Source organism: Saimiri boliviensis, chromosome 10, assembly GCF_048565385.1.
Source record: "Saimiri boliviensis isolate mSaiBol1 chromosome 10, mSaiBol1.pri, whole genome shotgun sequence".
Classification (NCBI taxonomy): domain Eukaryota; kingdom Metazoa; phylum Chordata; class Mammalia; order Primates; family Cebidae; genus Saimiri; species Saimiri boliviensis.
This window is the reverse complement of record NC_133458.1, coordinates 63,272,287-63,293,054: the sequence shown is the minus strand read 5'-3', so window position 1 is coordinate 63,293,054 and position 20,768 is coordinate 63,272,287. Positions and strand designations below refer to the sequence as shown.

The window sequence follows — 20,768 nt, the reverse complement described above, 5'->3', positions numbered from 1 at the left end:
CATCTGAACGGTTACCATGAGCAAGAGACAAATACAAATATCCTTATAGGACCAAGTCTGGGTACGTAATAGCTCTGAAGACCATGAGCACACATCATTTTTCATCTCTCTCTCTCCCCAGTCTATGCTGATACAAAATCACATTAGTGCCAATATCCTGACCTGCATGAGTGCTATGGGGTTTATGCTATGTAACTTCATGTGTACTTCCAGCTGTCTCTTAAAATGTTATGCAGTTCTACTTATATTCCCAACATATGTTCTTGATTGCCTGTCCTTAGGGACCAGCTCTGGGAAACCCTTTTTCTTCTAGAGCAGAAGAGAATAAAAATGACCTCTTTTTCATCCAGATGCAAAGAATGCTTGCTTATGTGTGTGGGTGTGGGAGTAGAATTAAAGGTGTGAGTTTAGGATTTCAAGGTCTCTGAGTTGTACTGTCATTTGAAGGAGCATGCTCACTTGCAGTAAATATTTTCTGAGTGTCCAGGTTCTTCTATGCTGGAAATGCCTTCCCTGAAAATTCCAGAGGGAGCCTGGGAAATCACTGCATGAGGATGTGGCCATTGGCATTATGAAGCAAAGCGTGGAAATTCAGAATCCCACTCCCTCTCTGAAACCCTGCTTCCTCTTTGATGGTCTAGAGAACCTCCCTGCACTGACTGCACTGATTTCAGTGGATGAAGTAGATAAGGATGGTTTGGATAGAGGTCCTCAAAATATTTTCCTTGGACCACTTCTATTGAAACAGCTGGGGTATCTGTTATAAACCAGAGTTTTGGCCTTTGCTCCAGACCACATGAGTCAGAATATCTATGGGTGGGACCAGGGCATCTCCATTTCAAAGAAGTTATTTTTTGTATACAAATATCTGAGAACCATTGATCTTTGGGTATTCTTAATGGAGAAACATTAAGGTTTCATTTGTTTTTATTATTCTTCTACTGTATATAGTTAATCAGGCACAACTTTAATTGTACTCTTTTGCACATAGGAATGTGTAAAACATTTCAGTCTTCCAAGATGTTTTTAACCATGTTCATTCTTTCATGGCTGCTTCTGAGTTTGGTTATCCTTTTCCAGTTTTTTAGAGCAATTGCTCAGCTTTAAAAATTGCTCTTTCTGCTATCAACCACCTTGGTTGCCATCAGGAGACCCTTCTAGGCTCCAAAGTAATGTGATATTTCTCCTACTCTCTTGCCAGAGAATTAACTTAGAATTGATATGGCTGTACTTTCCAGTTGGGGTAACTTCTTGCTCTCATACAGGATTGTGTCAAGTCACTGTAATTCTTGGTAAGATGCAGTACTGGATTAATTTGGGATTTGGAAAGTGTGGCATAATTAAAATGGTGACAGATTCTTTGTGAGGTGGAGTCTATGCACCTCCCCTTGAATCTGAGCTTTGATAAATAAGCATGGTACCAGTTTCCTGGCCAAGCCAGTTTCTATTTCCTTTTTTATGGAACATGCTCTTTAGGAGCCAGCATGGATAGGCTTCCTGCCAAGATGCCAGGAACGAGGGAAACCATCATGGATCTTCCAGATCAGCTCAGTCTCTGCTTAAAATCATGAAAGAAACTCAACCTCATGAAGCTGAATCAAGCCCTGTCTGAATTCCTGACTTGTAAATTGTGAGAGATAATAATAAAAAGAGGTATTGTTTTAAGACTTTAAGTTATGGAGAATTTTGTTATGCAGGAATAAAGTGGAGGAAATGAGATAAGCGTATTTGCATATTAGCTTACTCTCATCTCTACATTGGGTTTTGTTTTTACCTCTGAAAAGAAACTAAAAAACAAGCAGCAGTATGGGTAACAGTTACCCAATGAAATAAAGTTATAACATTTTCACTGGAAGAACATAAATTGTGTACAACCCAAGTAAAACACATGCTTTATCTAATGAGCTCAGGGAAGTTTAAGGAATGTTTTTGATTTATAAAGCGACATATTTCCTAGTATTTAAGAGGGAAATGAATATAAATTGAACTGAATATATAATAGAGGAAACAGACACTAAGATATTAAATGAATTGCTTCAATTCTTAGCAAAGTGGGTTAGTAACATGTTCATGAACAGAACTAAATTCTGGGTAGACCCCTGGCCTTTAAATATCTTTGATTGTGATTCATAGAAGTAAATACATTTTACCTGGACCTGGTACACATACACATATATCTCCTCATGACTTACCTTTCATGCCTTACCTTTATTACATGTAATACACTCTAAGATTTTCTATTATTTTATTTTAAAGGACACTGGCTAAAGATACTAAATTTCATGACCCAGTAATGGCTTATAATCTATAGTATGAAAACCACTGTCCTAGACACAAAGATTCATGGGGCCAGAGACTCTGTCCTATTCATTACTGTGTACACAGTGCTTAGAAATATTTTGTGTGTAGTAGGTACTCAATAATTTAACGAATACATTTCTTGATATTAAATATTTCCAATTTGTGAAAATGGCAAGTATTTTAATTGAAAGTCAGGAAATCCAGGGTCAATTCTTGACTCTTGAATCACTGTATATCCTTGAGGAATAACTCCAATTCTCAATTTTCTTACCTATAAAATAGAACTTATGATATCTGGTACTCATGAGAACAAAATGAATTCATGAATATACAACTACTTTGAATAAAAGATATAAAAATGCAAATAACAGGTGAATGTATTTGTTACTTATGCCCTTTAAAATGCCAGAAGATGTTATATAAAATCTTCACTTTGTTACATGATACCACTTCACTGATTTTGATTAATTAGGGAAATATTGCTGAAACAATGAGGTCTGAATTTAGACTTTTAAAAAAAAGTTTATTTAAAATTTTATCAAGTAACAAAACATTCCAAAAATGTTCAAACACCTGTCTTGAAGTACTAATTGGGTTACTATCAGATTAGCGTACTGAGTAATAGTTAACAGGTCTGCTGTGGTTGCAGTACATTGTTTTTATGTAAATGGATATTTCTGAATTTCTAACAAGAGACTTGGCTGGAGAAAGTGCCCTTGTTATCCCTTCTAGAATTTATTAATTTCCAGCATCTGTATTAGAAAATTCTGCCATTTCTAAATTACTGAGGTCTGGATATATGCGATTTTGAATAAAGTCTGCAGAAGACTTATGGACTCTGCTGAATTGTTCTAATAACAACCAAAAGTTCTGAGCTAGCCATAGGACAATTTTGCTGGGATAACCTTTTTTTTTATATTTATTCTCCCTGAAAACCCTGCCAAGGACCTAGCATTATGAGAACTTTCCCAGCTTGCTCTCTGGGAGAGGCTGCATGACTCAGTGGTTAAGTGCACTGGCTTTGAAATCACTGGAACTGACTAAATTCTGGTTCTGCCATTTTTAAAGTGTGTGACCCTGGGTGAGTTTCTTTACCCTAAAAGGTTGGAGCATTGATTAGGACAGCACACACATGCACACATGTGTGTAAAGTATTTAGCACTGTTCCCAGCATATGAAAAACACTCAACAAATGAAAGTTTCTGTTACCTGTTGTTGTTATTTGTATTTGTTATTGACAATTCTCTCTGGTCTGGATTAGGTAGCTGTTAAGATTAGTCTGCTAAAGAAGAGCTTTGTTTGCTCAAGGAATAAATATATTTCTCTAAGATCCAAGGAAAACAATCTTACAGGCTTTGCCATGCCCTGAGGCTCAAATTTTGTGACAACTTGGAGTTCAGCTAGAACGACAGGAACGTGCAGCCTATCCCTGAACACGTGCTCTCAGTCTGTCAGTCTTCCCTCTGTTTCCTGGGGAAGGGCTGCCCTGTTAAATTCTGTACTTCGGTGGAGAAATTGGGGCACTAATGTGATTGCTCACCCTGTGACGCTGAGCTATTTTGAAGTATCCTTTGTAATCAACTCAAGGCAAAATTGTGAAGCAGTCATTTGTCTCTGTCACTTTCCGTCCTCCCTCTCCCTCTCATGGCTCCAGTTCTTTTCTTCCTCCTCATCCCATGTCAGTGAATTGCTTCTACTTCATGCCGCAAGTTAGCTGAAAACGGCTTAAAAGGTTGTCCCCTTCAGGTACATTTGTGCTTTAGAGAACTCTGAAGAATTAAATCAGTGATTCTCTAAGGATAGTGTTTCAGACATTTGCAGGCCAGTAGCAGAGAGAATTTGGGACTGGGAACTATCCTAGTATCCTTCAGTTCACACTGCCTTCTCGGCTGCGAAAACATTGTGTCATTGAAGTAGGAGGAAGGTCTATTCCAGCACTTTCCAAGGGGTGTTCCACAGGATGTTAGTTTTACTGTGATAAAATACTTTAAAAAGTATTTTAACTTTGTTAATTCTTAACAAAGTTAAACATGCTTTCTTGCTGTAGAAACATGTATAACACATGCATGTTAAAGGAAATGCTGTTAACTTTCAAGGAGGTATTACGAACGTAGCATTTTTCATTGTTTTTTATTATCTTCCCCTTTTAATTTTTCATGAGGCCCCTCTGGCATCTGTGTGACATGGAATATACTTTCTAAAACACTAATCTAGTCCAGTCCCCTAGTTTAATTAGTAAAATGAGGCAGAAAGCAATAGAGTGACTTGTTCAAATTTACCTATTAAATTGATTACAGAACAGGACTAGAGACCAGGTTATCTAACTCCACAACATGGTCAAACCCCTAATTGCAGCTATGGATTTAATGTCTTTCTTCCCTGCTAGACTGAATGTACTGCCCAAACAGAAACGTTGACTTGTTTGCTCCTTACTGTATCCCCAGCACCTAGCATGGTACCTGATGCATAGCGTTTAAATCCGTATTTAGAAAGATTGACTTGAGATTGTTCATGGGGACATACATGTGTTGCCTATTCTTGGCAGACTGATCCTGACTACAATGCTACGTGTGAAGGAGTTAGTGCTGAGTTCCATACTTACACTGAGAATATGTGGTCCCAGTTCCACTGACACTGAACCTGTTGAGGTGCAGTCTGTGCGTGACAACGTTCTTCTGGGGTTGGAACAGGACGATGTGAACCTTGGGTGCAAACAAACAGCCCAAGACCACAAAGCCACTCAGGCTGACAGAGATGCACATGGTTGTTGTCTGCACCTACAAGAGAAGGTTGGCTAGTAAGTGTCTGGCTGTACATTCAGTCAAATGGCCAACTAAAGAGAGTGCTGAAACAAGATCAAAATGAAAATCCAAAGTAATCGATAGCTTTTTTCTTATTATAGCCAAATACGGTATTTTTTTTTTTTTTTGGATCTTCTATGTTTGGGGTAGTCTTGGAAATATTGCTTAGGATTTATAAGCAAACACCATTTGTGTGGGGTACTTCTGAATGCTTGCCAAGACTTTGCATGGATTTTCTTGTTTGTTTTCTTTATATTTTTATAAAGATATTTCTGCAAAACCACCGGAGTTGGAATCTTAAATAGTAAAACATATTCAATGATGAAGTGGCCAGATTGCTGATGATTTCAGTCTATGAACTTGACTTGTTTAAGGTTCACTATATTGTAAAAAAATTTTTTTTTTTTTTTTTTTTTTTTTTTTTTACATTTTTCTATCTCTCTTGCTTGCTAGAAGCTCTGCCTGTCACTACTGGTTTCCCTAGTCTTCATTGGGGAACTCTATTAGTTTTCTTCTGTGGTACCTTTGCTTTTGCTTATTTTGTTGGTATCTCTCTGGAATTTTGATGCATCAGGTCCTCACTGTTCAATCTTCATGTTCTCTGGGCTTCCATACACCCATTCTCTGCAGATAATTTTGACTTCTCCCTCTGTTTCTCCTCAAAGTTCTCCAGAACCAGGGTTTATCGTGTCTTCTCATTCTCATCCTAGAGTAACTTTAGATTATTTTTCCTTTTCCCTTAGGCACATGCTGTTACAAAGTAGCATAATTTCAAATGCCCTAAATGACTTTAGGCATCTATAAAACATTTCTGTAAAGTGTCTGACATTCCTGTCTAATCAAGGAGAGCTGAAGACTGAACACATAACTGAAGAAGCCACATAATTTTAGAAGGCTTCCTTTTGTCTTTGATTTTTGTAAAAATTTTAGGCTCCTCTGTGGCATAATTCTTTAGATCTTTATTTACTTTAAATGCTGAAAGCATCATCCATCCTCATCATTTTAAGGTTCTTGTCTCCCTTAACTAGTCCAGTGCTGTCCAACTTGGGGCCCCCAATTGCAGGCTACTTTCTTGTCAACTTCTCAGAAAACAGGCTGCTATCTGAATCTATGATGCAAAAGCCTTCATAAATCTCAAATAATTTGTTTTCTACATATACGGGAAATGTGATGTTAGAATTGTCCTCTTTCTGTCTCACTTCCTGACTCTGACTCTGAAGCCAGTGTGAAGCCAGTATTCATCAGAGATCACGGGAGGGATGGATTATGCTTTCAGCATTTAAAGTAAATAAAGGTCTAAAGAATTATGCCACAGAGGAGCCTAAAATTTTTACAAAGATCAAAGACAAATGTGTGAAATTTCCCGGGAACCTTTTCTGAAAGCATTTCTATAACTCTTCAATCTACTCATACACTTTAAGACATTACAGTAATTGGTGAGGAGAGGCATTTAGGAGGAGGGGATCTTGGGAAAAGCTGTACTGTGATTTTTGTCTCCTCAGTGAAAGCCTAGCAAGGAGTGCTTCAATGTGGCCACTTACAAAAAGTCAGGTGTTTCTGCAGGAGGAGAATGTCCTGGATTGGGGCCTGATTTCTGCCTTGGAAACCTAGAAGGTGGGAAAAGGCTAGTTGCTCTAGTGACATTGCACAAAACTTGCTACTGTCTTGAGGTAGTCCTTTGTTCTGAGAATTTATGAAAGAAATGGTTATGTGAATGGTATGGATGGATAAGATGGGCCACACAAGAGCCATCATGCATCATGGTCTTGGGCCTATGTAGAGTTGCCTGGAGACCTTCACAGAAAGAGGCTGAGGGTGGGATAGCGGGATGCCCTGGGAATGAGCATGGAGCCACCAGAGACAAATCACAATAGAGTACTGCCAGCCAACTCACTCAAGGTCCTGCAGGGAAAAAAGGCCACAGGGTAACTTTTGAAGATCACATGAAAAATGAAAACAACCTCTAGTCATCCTCCAGGCAGCTGAAGGATGTACCTTTAACCATATGTGGACTTAGAGATCATGAAGTCATCTAGCCAAGGTCATGAATGTTTTTTCTCATTGTGCTATTCGGAGCACCAGAATGGAGCCTCACATGTGGTGAACATTTGGTATTTGAGCATGTCCATAGGAATTTCTATCCCAGGGTGGGGGATGATTACCCTTACTAAATACTGGAAAGATAATGGAAGGAGCACTAAAGTTGCATTTTTACCATAGTTTGTGCACCATGTTTTTCAGTATACCTGCTATAAATTCGAAACACCTTTTATTTATTGTAAATCTCAAATATCGATCTCACAGTTTCAGCTATCCAGTTCCCTCAGTAAGTCCCACCATTAAAAGTCTGTTTTTATCTGTAATTCTGTGTTGACTGTATACTACTAGTTCATGATGTCGTTTTCATTTTTGTCGAACTTGCAGCAATGCTTGACACAGTTAATCACTTCCTTCCTTTTGGCTTCCTGGATACATCTTTCCCTCAGTGGTTGTTCTTTGTCTTAGTTATCTATTCTACCTAAACTTTAGGTGCTGGAGTTCCTCAGAGTTCAGGTTTGGACTCTCTTTCTTCACCATCCCATTGAATTTCATGGCTTAAATATTGATGATGTCCAAATACTTATTACTGATTTTGACCTATATACTTTGAGCTTCTAGAGTCAAATATCCAACTGCCACCATGACATATCCTTTTGGTAATGAAATAGGCATAGCATAATAACGTAATCAAAATTTGGTCCCTTTCCCTGGGTATCCCTGTTTGAGTAAGTCACACCAAATGCCACCCAGTGTGAAAGCCAGAGACCATCCTTGATTTTACTATTGCCCTCACACCCACACATCCAGTCCAATAGCAAATTCTATTGGAAAATTATTCTGCATGAACCTCCCATGTTATTTTGTGAGCAAGGCTCTGACTGCTTTGTTCCAGAATGTCTTTTCAACGATTTTGTGTAGCAAAGAGCTTTAGAAGATAGAGACAGTGCCTACCTCTAGAACAAAGGGTGGCATACTGTTCATTATAAAAGATTCAGGTTCCCTAGTCTCAGAGTTCCTCTGCTGTGATGTAACCCACTGACAGTACAGGGGTCACCTGGACTACTTTGTGTAGCCCTATGAGATGTGGCACTCAGGAAACCCGTGCAAACGCTGACACTCTGGCTACTGCTGTTGCTGTGAGTCATAAAGTCCTTTAGGTTAGCATTAGTAAAACTACAGGCTAACTTGTTACCTTGTAAGTACAGTAAAATCTCACAGTCTTTGACAGTTTTGGCAATGAGGATGGAATGCCAACAGACACGTGGCTCTTTCAGAAAGTATGAGGGCCTCAATGGCTGATAAACAGGATTTGAGGGAAGGTGGTGGGAATCAGTAGCAAACATGTTGACTAAACTGTATTGTTAGCCAGGAATAGTGTTCTACTTTGTTGCCTGCTTAGGAGGAGGATTTGGGGATGTGGTTGAAGGTTGAGTAACAGGAAGTAGGTTCGAACACAGCTGCTAGACTGATGCTCTGGCTATTGTTAATTCTTTTCTGGAGGGTAGAGTGGGGTGAATTTCCTCTCCCATTGGATTCAGGTCCACCTGATTCTAATGACTAGTACTAACATTTGTCCTGGGTAGGCAGAAAAATCCACTCTCTTTTACATAAAAATTGCAGAGACGTGTACCTACACTGAGCATAGTGAGAGACTTTTCAGAGAAGGTAGAAGCCAGATGCATCATTCGAACTTTCACTGGTTTTCTTGGGAGGTTGAGGCATCGGGGCACATATGCTTGTTAAGGAAGAATGGCAACGCTGTGCCGTTGAAGGATTCATCCCGGCTGTAGTCCCTTATTCCAAACTTAGATCTGTTCCAAGATGACAGTCAAAGGATTCAGAGTTTTTTTTTTGTTGTTGTTGTTCGTTTGTTCTGTTTTTTCGTTTTTCAGTGGAACTTAGCTCTCTGGGAAACTATAGGTGAGGCACTGACTTGTATTTGGGCACTTACTCACCTGGATTGGTTTGCAATGCTGACAAAGAATGAGAAAGGGATGCAAAAACATCTAGACAAATTCCTGCCATCAGTGACAGCCCTTATGTTAAAACAAGGCAAGACCGTGAGAGAGATTATCATGATGAGAGCGCAAATGCCCTGTTAATTTCATATCAAAAAGAAGCAAGTCACACTTGCTGTGTGAGTCAAGGCCAAATTAATTAAATGCACAAGCCATAAGTTCCAGCCAAAAAGCTGTAGGCTCTAGCTTCTTAGTCAATGGGTCACCAGTGTTGAAGCATATGATGATGTGACAGTAATGATGATCTTATTTTGTAATTTAGTCTTTTGAGTGCACAAAAATATTGGACCTTCAATATGATTGAGCCATAGGTAGCTGCTGAGTGCTTAAACTGAAAATAAACGTGTCTTCTCTATTGGCAAGGAGTTGCTCTCTCACTGTGCTGCCCTACTCCCCCCACCCCATCCTAATTTCAGCTGTTTTAAGGAAAATATTACTTAAGGCTAGATTAAAATTTCCCCATCCTGAAGGGTGGGTGAAATTCATACACACCAGACTAAGTATGCTGAGGAACTTCAGAGAGGGGAGGAACTCAATGTTTTATGCCTTGTTGGTGATAGACATGTAAATTACCATCCTACCTATCAGGGGAAAGGCAGAGGTGGTGCTAGTGTGAAGCAAGTAAGGCACTAGCCTGAGATACAGATTTAAGGAGGCATCCAAAATACATTAATCCAGACAATAATGCAATATTTAAAATAATCAAAAATAATGCTATGCCCATGATGAACACAATGTCAACACTGGACATAAGGATAGGATCAATAACAGCAGCATGCTTTGGTATATTTGATCCTAAGGTGAAAAAAAAAACAAAAAAACAAGTAATACTGATCTTTTGAGTACTGCTTATGCAGGTGTCCTAGCCTACTCTGCATTGCCTTATAGAAATCAGGACTTGGCTGGGTGTGTGTCTCACATCAGTAATCCCAGCACTTTAGGAGGCCAAGGTGGGCAGATCACCTGAGGTCAGGAGTTTGAGACCAGCCTGGCCAACATGGTGAAACCCTGTCTCTATTAAAAATACAAAAATTAGCCTGGCATGGTGGCGGGTGCCTACAATTCCAGCCACGTGGGAGGCTGAGGCAGAATTGCTTATACCCGGGAGGCAGAGATTACAATGAGCCAATATCATGCCATTGCCCTCGAGCCTGGGACAAGAGGGAAACTCTGTCTAAAAAAGAAAGACAAGAAATCAGAACTCAAGGAACCTATACAAGTGCTGATACTCTGGCTACTGCTATGGCCATGAGTAATAAAATTATTTGTTTCTGAATCAAGAGTCTTGTGTCTTCTGGCATGAGCATCCTGAAACTGTGGCAGGCTAACCTGGTAGATTGCAAGCGGGGTAAAAACCTTCACAGTCATTGACAGGTTCTACCTCTACTTCTAACAATCTCCGTTAATATCCTACCGTAGGATGATTCTGACCCCAGTACCCACCTCAGCTTCCTAACCAGCCTCCCCATTTATGCCTTTGCCTTTTTGTCATGTAGTAATAGAGTCTTTATAGCAGCTTGCTTTTTTTCCCCCTAAAATTTGAGATCATAAACTCCCCTGCTTAAAAATCTTTCAGTGATTTTCCTTTCCACAGAGAATAAAATCCAAACTCTTTGCTATGGCTTATGAATTCCTACATGATTTAACTCTCCTGCCTATTTATCATATCAAATCACTCTTCCATTTAGTCATTAAACTGTAGTCATATGCTTTTCTTTTCTAAGATACTTTTGTTTAAGAGTGTTTGAACTTGCTGTTTCTTCTGCATAGCACATAGAATTCCAATGTCTGGCTCCTTCCCTTCAGTGGAATATTTTCTTCAGTGGAATATTATGAAATAGGTACTAGCAAAGTAGGGATGACAAATTTTTTTAAAAAAGAATTTGAGATATATATTTTTGAATCTTCAAAATAGTCAACATGGGAAAATAGGAATTTCTTTGTAAGTATTTTAACCTTGTCAAAATTCTAGAGTCAATTCTCAAGTATCTGTCTACTGTAGGTAAATTTTTTCATCTACTCCAACGCCCAAAAGAACCTAGAGTCTTGACGCTCCAAGTATCGTCCTTAGTCTAGTAGCATCTCTATTTCCTGGGAGCTTGCTGATATCTAGATTTTTGGTCCCCATCCTTTCTTACTGAATCAGAATCTTTAGTTCAACAAGATCCTCTGGTGATTTGCATGCACATTAAAATTTGAGATAAACTGCAGTAACCTGCTTTTCAAAGCATTAGAAAAAATTCCATTACAGCATTCACTACTGAATGAGCCTGCATTTTCATTTATTCATTATTTACCCTCCATCTCCATCTTCCACTCATTCCCCACTAGGTTGTAAGTTACAAAAGAGAATATAAGTCCTCAAATATTTTTTGGAAGACATGAACAAAACACTCAGTAATTACTATAAATGAATTCCTTGATGGATAGCTTTCCACTCAAACATGGCCCCATTTTTATTTACACAATTTAAGCTATGTATTGGATGCCAGTGACTCAGTGTTTGATTCCTAAATCACCTGAGAAGGGTTAGTTGTCATATAGCAGGAGATGACTTGGATAATTTCTTAAAGATCCTTTGAATTTTTTATTCTTACTGAATTTCTTGTTTGCTCTGTACTGAATTCCTATCATAGCTTCAATTAGTCCTCCTTGATCTAGACTCTACTCTTTCAAGTCCAACCTTCAGATTAAGGTTATGTCTGTGTTACACTATGAAGGGCATGGATTTGAATCAGAAAAACTATTATTTCTTAACTGTGCCACCTGGGAAGTTAATTATCCTCTGTTTGCTCCTCTCTCTAATGGATAATAAAATTTGCTTCCAAATTTCATCAAAAAGAGGCTAAGGATAAGTGAGCTCATGTATTTGAAGCATCTAGCAGAGCAAGTTGATCAGGAAGCTTTCTTTCCCTCTTTCCTTTCATGTCACTATTTTGCCCAAGCAAATAATCGAAACAAAACAAATTCAAGACCTTAAAGCCCTTAAACATCTAAATGAACCACCCATCTCACCCACCCAACCCATTTTCCACCTGAGTAAGACTGATAATGGCTTCCTTCTGGTTGTTTCATTTCTGTCGTGTCTGAGGGATATTTCCTATATTCTCTAGCTACCTTAGTTGCATTTGCTCACTAAGGTTACTGGGTAAAAATTCCATCTTCAAGAAGTAATCCTGGAAAGATCACGTTCTTACTCATATTACTCTTATGGAGCCCACAGGTATTTACAGTTTATTTCTTCAATTAATTACAAACTATTCTGTGTTTATAATTCTTGAATTCTTTCTTGTTTAATATCTTTCTTCCAGCTGAGATTTAAATGTTGTGAAGACTCGAATCATGCTTTATGTTTATTTATAACTCACAACGGGTGGCAAAGCACTGAGTTGTAAACCTTGTTGACTGTTCGATGCTCAAAGTTTTTTCAGCTGCTCTAAAATTATTGCTGCTGATTCTGTCTGAACCACATGATTTTCCTCTGGGAAATTTTAAATCTCAGTCTTGTTCTGGAATTCCTAGAGCAAGGGTCCCAAGTTCAAATGCTTATAGGGTCTATGAAAGTTCATAAGTGAGAGGGGCCAGGTGTGAGAATTCAGAGATCAGTGGGAGACAGGGGCAACAGAAGCAAGAGTGCTCCTTTGGGGTGAGCGCTACTCAGACCCAGCTAATTGCTGAATGTAGGAATTTGGGCTCACATTTTTACTTTGTTAAGAGAAATAAGGAATCCGGATATTTATTTCTGTTTCTCAAATTTCTATCTTTGACAAATATTTCAAAACATTTCAAAACGGTACAGGCCCAACTAGACATTGGTGCGACAAGAAGAACACGTGATTCATTAGGGCAGTGGTTTTCAATCCTGGCTGCAAATCAGAGTTACCTAGTAAGCTTTGAAAAATCCTTATGTCCAAGCCACAGTTCAGGCCAATTAAATGAGAATCTCTGGGGCTGTGTCTCAGGTATCAATACTTTTTTTAATGCTACCCAGTTGATTCAATATGCAGCTAAATTTGAAAACCACTGGGTTAGAGGCTTCAGTCTACCTTTCTCATTTTTTTTTTTTGTAAATTTAGGATTGGCATTATTTGTGAGGCCTCAGATGATCTTAGTGTCACTGGATACCTTAATTATCAAGAACCTTAAAAAACTCTGTTCCACGACTTCTATGCCATTGGCCTAATGATGTCTATGTGGTGAAAGCTCTGGTGTCTTCAGCTAACTCTGTTCAATCAGTTGTTCCACTCTATTGCTATCATGTAAAGAAAAAATTCATATTTTTTTCTGTGTCTTAGAAGTAAATGCTAATTCATTGAATGAAATTAAAGTTTTATAATATTTATATTTATTCTCAATAGTATTTTCTGCTCTGTCATCTTTTTAAAACCAGCTCTTTTGAGAATTAATAGTTTCAAATCATATGTGAGGACAAAATAATTAGTATTGTAACTATTTTTTCAGTTCCAATACTAAAAATCATGTCTGCTAAAAGTGGCTTCCTAAAAGCTTAAAAACAAATATCTGCAGATCTATTGGACTAGACATATCCATAAAAACAACAGATAGAGATGAGGCATTACAATACATTAGCTATAGTTCTCCATATTAATCTCCAAATTCTAACATTCCAACTCCCCTGTGGTTCATATACTCTGTTCTTTGACTTGGCCAATCCAGCTCTGATGTTTTCTCTTCTTAAAGATTTTCCAAAATTTCTTTAGGTAGTCTTGCCCCACGACATTGAACTTATGTTCTTCATCTTTATTGTTCATCTCTTATATAGCCCATAGGTTTCAGTCACATGGTTATGAATAAAGTGACTAGATACAATATTCTTCACTGGCATCTTGATCCCATGCCTTAAAGGATTTGTCTTTTTTTAATGAAGCATTTATCTATTTTAATTGACAAATAACAATTGTGTACATTTATGTACAACATAATGTTTTAAAATATGTATACATTGTGGAATGGCTAAATAGAGCTAATTAACATTTGCATTACTTCATGTACTTACCATTTTTTACGGTAAGAGCTCTTAAAATCGACTCTCAGTGATTTTCAAGAATATAATGTAGTCACTATGTTATACAACAGACCTCTTGAATTATTCTTCCTATCTAGCTGAAATTTTGTATACACTCTGTCTTCATTTTAGGCTGCAATTTTCTAGATTTTGACAATGTAGGAATTGCTAGTAAACAGATCTAAGGATTTTTACAACCTATGAAGGCATTTCATTCGGTTTATGAAATCATTGTGTAGCAAGGAAACCATTATGCTTCTGGAAAACTTTATGTCAATTTAAGAAATATAGAGAATAATAAACAAATGCTTGAAGAGAGAAACATTCCTATACTCACTCATTGTAAGATACTAAAATCAGAATTATAAATGGAAACACAACTGATGTAGCATTTTAACAATCTGAACAATTATGATGGAATGATGAAGTTTCTTTCAAAAGAGATGTGATAATTATAAAGGATCCCAGAAATTTAAACTGTTTCTTACTAAGACTCATTTAGTGTTAGTTAGGTTACTTGGATATGTGTAGTAAAATTTTTAACTAGTTAAAGGAAAATATATGTGTACATATAACTAAGGCTATAGAAAGGACATAGCAAATTAACATTGTATTTTAATTTGTTTTAGAGAAGTAATGAAGCATGAGTGAAATTTCTATCTTTAGACTTCTCCTAGCTTAATGTTCCAAGTGTATTTTAATTTACAGATTGATTCGTGATAGCCAAGTCTTCCTATATCTAATTTGAAGTATTCTCAAATAGATCACAATTAGATTCTTAGTAGTTTAAGTCTTATTCTATTATCAATCACTTTTTAAGTTTAACTTTATGTGTGTGTATTACATTTTATCTCCCACTAGATTGTAAATTCCTTGAATGACCATATCATTTATATTTCTCTTCCCCTCTGTGCCTAGCACAGTGTTCTGCATGTGGTAGGTACTAATTAAATGCTCTCTACATATGTAATTAATTTTAACTTATAATATACAGGTTCATAATGGCTTGAAATTACCCAGCTTATTGTTGAGATGAAATAAAAGGAGTCTATTTTAAGTACCACACAAGAAACACTGGCAGAAGAAATAACAAGAAAGATAAGAAACAAAGACTTACTCTGTAGTCACTTGATGTCACATAAAATATAGGAAGGAAGGCCAACCAGATGATGCACGTGGTGTACATGGTAAAACCTATGAACTTAGCTTCGTTGAAATTTTCTGGGCATTTCCGCGTTTTGAAGGCATACACAGTGCATAAGATCACCAGGATCACATCGTAGGTAAGAGAGATCAACATGCTGGAATCTTTGACATTGCATTTTAGGATGACTGTTTCCCGCTTCTCTGCAAGGGTATACCTCCTGGTGCCTGGGGGCTCCAGGATGAGCCACACAGACACCATCACAATTTGCACCAGTATCAGACCCAGACAGATGAAAACCTGAGAACCGGGGCTGATAAATTTTGGCCTCTGAGCGCCATTCTTGACCCCATCGAAGATGCGGGCAATGCAGTTTGTCTTGGTCAGCAGGGCTGAGTAACAGATAGCGAAGGAACTCCCCAGCCCAAGTCGGCGCAATGCACAGATGACTGGTGATGGCTTGGCAATGAAGAAGAATGTCATGCAGTATGACAGGCCAACCCCAAACAATAAGATGTAGCAGAGTTCTCGGCCTGATGCTTTGACCAAGGGTGTGTTGTTGTGCTTGATAAAAACAGTTACAACCATGCAAGTACACATAAAACCCAGACAGGCAATGGTGACTGGGCCGATGGCCCAGGCGTCTTCCCACCTGATGTAGTCCTCAGGAAGGTCATAGCATCCAGTTAGGTCTGCAGTAGGCCACTGCCCAGGCCCACAATCCATACAGGTAAACTCATCAGCCAGGTATTCGTAGGGCTCACAGGGGATGCAAATCCAGCAGCAGACATCCCCTGGTTGCATGTTCTTCATTTCATTGGGGGCACAGGGGTCGCTGCACTGGGAAGTGGGGACTGAGTTCCGGGACCAGTGGATAGAGTCGACATCTAGCGATAACGTTTCCGCCCAGTGACCAACTTTCAAGTAGGAATACTTTCCACCTACATACTGGAAATTGAACACGTTGTATCGCCCCATTCCATCTCCAAAAGTGTCAAACTTGACTATGCTATCTGCATCTTTATTTGGGTTGAATGGAGCTGTGATATATAAAGTGAAAGAAAAAGAAAGAACACTTGTTTAGGTGTCTTATGTGTGATTAGTCAATTACTTTATGTCATACACTGAAATAACAGGAAATGGAGATTCCAAGGCTGAAATAATTTATCAGTTACCATTGAAAGTTACACTTCAAAAGCTACTAGAGTGCTCATGCATTCATAAGTTAATTCACTTACCATTACTGGGTGTCAAAGGGTGCCAAGTACCAGTGGTAATCATGAATACAACCCAATGCTTATTATGCAACAGGGGGGCTTACGAACATGTAGTCACATGTTATGTGGTGGACATGTATTCTCTTCTTGAAAGAATTCATGATAAGAATTGGGAAAAACATTGTGTCTCATTCTTATTATGTGTTTATTTATGTACAGCCAATAAAAGGTTTCCCTTCTTAAATATTTTCATTAAAATATAAAACAGAAAGAATTTTTCTCCTTTAAAATAAATAACATTTTTATTATAGATGCATGATATTATTCTTTTCAATAGTTCAGATGATTCAGAAAGAAAAAAATTAAAACTACTCGTAATTCTTCAACCCTAATAGTTTAATATTTTGGATATTAAATTTAATATTAATATTCTGACTACATGTATGCATGTATCTATACACAGCATGCTCATATTCATACAAATAGATACAACCTGGCTGTATGTAGAATCTAGGTAAATAAGTTTTGAAATTTCCTAAGTGAATACAGGGCCAGTAGCACTCAGCCAAATGGGCTGTCCTCAGCCCTGTCTCTTTCTTACAGTTCTCTGCAAGTCCCTAAGAGCAGAAGCTCTCTGAGCACACATGCTTCCTTTCTTCCAGCTGCTGCTCATCGTGTCTGTCTTGCCAACATACACCACCCCTCTGATCACTCATTTCTATGCCACATGCTCTGTTCTACTACTGTGTGCTGCCATTTCACTGCCGGTCTTTACTCTCTCCTTAGAATTAGAACACAAAGGTTGCTGATACCTATGTGATGCACAGAAAAACTCTGTTAGTCCTGGTAGGCTTGCCTGTGTTGGTAAATAGACCCCAAGCTGTTTATTTCTCCCTCATGTAGCAGTCTAAGATTTTGGTTGGTGGGTGTCTCTTCCTCATCTGGTGATTCAGAAACCCAGGGTCCTTCCATCTTGAAGCTGTGCCACTGTCTAGGCCCTCCTCTTCATCAGCACCCACCCAACAGAAAGAGAGAGTATGAAGAAGGTATGGCACATATTTCCATTCAGAGTTCATTGATTAGGAATTAGTCACAGGGACACACAGCCTTAAAAGAGGCTGTAACATGTAGTTCAGCTAATGTGCTCAGCTACTTTCATACTAAGAAAAGAGAGACTGGGATTTAGACGACACTGCAGTGTTTGACCCTGTGGGTATTAGCTGTCTTTGTTGCCTCCCCTATGAGCTTTGTTCCACCTTCTCTGAGGCTCATGCTGCTCTAGCTTATAGGGAAACACTGTCCAGGACACACTGTTTAGGGAAAACTAGGTCCAGTTATTCTATGGGGCAAAAGAATCCTTCAATGAATCACTTGGGCTCTTGGTAAAAGAGGACTTTATATTTTACAAAATAGCCCTCTCCTGTCTAAAGGGTATAGGTGCCCCTAGAGGAATGAGTTGGGTAGTTTTATAATAAAACCTCATACTAGATACAAGTTCTGTTAGAAACATAATATGCCAAATTTCTTACTCACTTATTGTTATTTATTTTTTTTAATCTTCTTGTTATCTCACCCTGCAATCTGACTTTACCAACCTTCACCTCCTTTCTGTCACATTTCACAAACCCATCACAGATATCTGTGTGTGTGTCTGTACTCCAGTTATGAATTGATTTCAATTTCATTGTAAGACAGGGTGATGTAGTAGTTAAGTGTATAGTTTTGAGGTTAGATGGATTTTGTGTGATTTTCATTTCTGCCTTTTAATAATTGTGTATCCTTCAACAAGTTAACGTTTCTGTCTCTGTTTCCTAATTTGCAAATTGGGAATAAGGGTGCTTTTGAATATTTGATGAGATAAACCATATAACATGTTAAGCACAATGGCTGGTACACAGTAAACACTTAACATATATGTTAGTGATGATGATGATGATAAAAATAATAAAATAAAAGAACTTTATGAAAAAGGAGAGCTGCTCATAAAAGTGAGACCTGCTGAGGGACATGGAGGGTAAAGATGAGAGGAGGGAGATGTTAGTCAATTCTACCTACTGCTTTATCCAAACCTCACTTCTGACCCAGTCAGGACCCTGCTCCCCATCCTTTTCCCCACACTTCCACTAGCAGGCATGATTATACTTGGCTATTGTTTTGTAATGTATATTTTTAATTAGTGAAATATTGGGAATTTTAAAAAATTGATTTCTTTTAATAAATTACCTCTATTTTCAACAGCTGTATGCTATTATATTGTACATAAGTACCAAGCTGTATTTAAATATTCCTATAGTTTTAACATTTAGGTTGTTCCTAAGGTTTTCCCTTTATAAACCTCTTCATCTAGTTATTTACTTAGAGCAGGCATCCCCAAACTACGGCCCGCGGGCCGCATGCGGCCCCCGAGGCCGTTTATCCGGCCCCTCACCGCACTTCAGGAAGGGGCACCGCTTTCATTGGTGGTCAGTGAGAGGAGCGCAGTATGTGGCGGCCCTGCAACTGTCTGAGGGACCGTGAACTGGCCCCTGTGTAAAAAGTCTGGGGACGCCTGACTTAGAGTAAATTCATAGAATAAAAACTGTTGGGTCAAGGCGTAGGTTCTTTAAAAATTTAGTGACAGAGTGCCAGGTTGCCAAGGAAAGGTGTTTTGTTGTCATTTGTTTGTTGTTTTGGTTTTGGTTTTTATCAGTTAACACTCCCATGAACGTTGTAGAGGAATACGCATTATCCACAATCTTACTAACCTCATGTATTTTTATCTTTTTAATAATTGACAAACTGATAGGAAAAAATATGATCTTATTTTAATCAATATTTATTCATTTGACTTTTATAGAGGCTGGTTATATTTTAATATTTAAAAAAATTATGTGTAGTTATTTTGTGAATTTCTGGTTCATGTACTTTTTACTTGCTTTCTTTTGGGGTGTTTACATATTTTCTTAAATTAATATGTGGGCTGGGCGCAGTGGCTCACACCTGTTATCCCAGCACTTTGGAAGGATGAGGTGGGTGGATTGCTTGAGCTCAGGAGTTCAGGGCCAGCCTGGGCAATGTGATAAAATCCCATCTCTACCTAAAATACAAAAAATGGGTGGGCTTTAGTGGCACATGCCTGTGGTGCCAGCTACTTGGGGGGTTGAGGTGGGAGAATTGGTTAAGCCTGGGAGGCAGAGGTTGCAGTGAGCCAAGATTGTGTCACTATACTCCACCTGGGTCACAGCGGGAGATCCCATCTCAAAAAAAAAAAAAAAAAAGTAAGAGCTGTATATGGATTGAACATATTAGCTGCTTGTCATATATATATTTATATATATATAGTTGGAAAGATACTTCTCACTTTGTGCTTTTTCCCATATTGCTAAAATTTTAGGTAACTGAGTTTATAAATCTCTTTCTTACAATTTCTGGTTTACCTATCAGCCCAAAAAATCCTTTCCTACTCCAAGATTATTAAAATATTTATCAAAACTTTTTACTTTTACTTTTATGGTTTTCTTTTTTATATTTAAAAATTTATTTCACTTCAAATTTAGTGTAAAGTATGAGTTAGGATTTTAATTCATTTTATTTCTCAAATGGCTAACCATTTAAATACTAAATAATAAAATACAGTATACCTTTTAAAATGTATATTACCATACAATAATTTAGACTATAAGTGAGAACTATAAAATACTAAATAAGGTAATAATTTCCACTGATTTATAATATTTGTCACATATTAAATCCCCTGATACTCAAATCTTTATACTATTTGTTGCTTTTCTTGGTCTCTTTCCACAGTGGTATGGTCTTTTTACAACTATCACAGCATTATTCTAAATTTTAGTATTCGTTAGGACAATAGGAGTTGTAACATTATTACTATATTTTCAGGTATAGTAATCAACATCAGAATTCTTATGTCATGTAAAACTAAATTTGTTTATTCTAGGATTAGAACAAGTTCATTATGAATTTTAGGAACTACTTGTATATATTACAAATAAGAAAAATACTGAATATTTTAACTCTTTTTATAGTATACTTGAGAACCATTCTTTCTGTGTTATGAATTTCATGGTTTTCAAGTATGCGCCCAACCTCCACCAATGTTCAGTTGATGTTATTAGATAATTTCTGGAAAACATCTCTAAAAAACTGTTTTATATCTTTAAATATTTCACTGTTCTCACAGCAATTTTTGAATGCAAAATTCTTAAAATTAGTATATTTAAC

At 37.8% G+C, this 20,768-nt stretch overlaps 2 protein-coding genes across 11 annotated transcripts in view; one reads left to right on the top strand and one right to left on the bottom strand.

The window, feature by feature from the left end:
- The window catches only part of GRM3 (glutamate metabotropic receptor 3), a 220,627-nt gene that overhangs the window by 10,468 nt on the left and 189,391 nt on the right, over positions 1-20,768 (bottom strand). For 2 of the 3 annotated variants that reach the window (XM_074379348.1, XM_003921155.4), the window contains 2 exons: positions 15,304-16,370; positions 4,904-5,078 (listed from right to left, as the gene is read on the bottom strand). In XM_074379348.1, the coding sequence (XP_074235449.1) occupies positions 4,904-5,078; positions 15,304-16,370 (1,242 nt within the window). The remainder of the gene's footprint in view (positions 1-4,903; positions 5,079-15,303; positions 16,371-20,768) is intronic. The other variant, XM_039472808.2, reaches the window with a different exon arrangement.
- The window catches only part of ELAPOR2 (endosome-lysosome associated apoptosis and autophagy regulator family member 2), a 376,613-nt gene that overhangs the window by 199,062 nt on the left and 156,783 nt on the right, over positions 1-20,768 (top strand). The window contains exon 22 of one of the 8 annotated variants that reach the window (XM_074379345.1): positions 15,181-15,308. The exons of the other annotated variants lie outside the window; for them this stretch is intronic. Coding sequence (XP_074235446.1) covers positions 15,181-15,222 — 42 coding nt within the window. The 3' untranslated portion in view covers positions 15,223-15,308. Of the gene's footprint in view, positions 1-15,180; positions 15,309-20,768 lie in introns of those variants that run through there. 8 annotated transcript variants of the gene reach the window in all.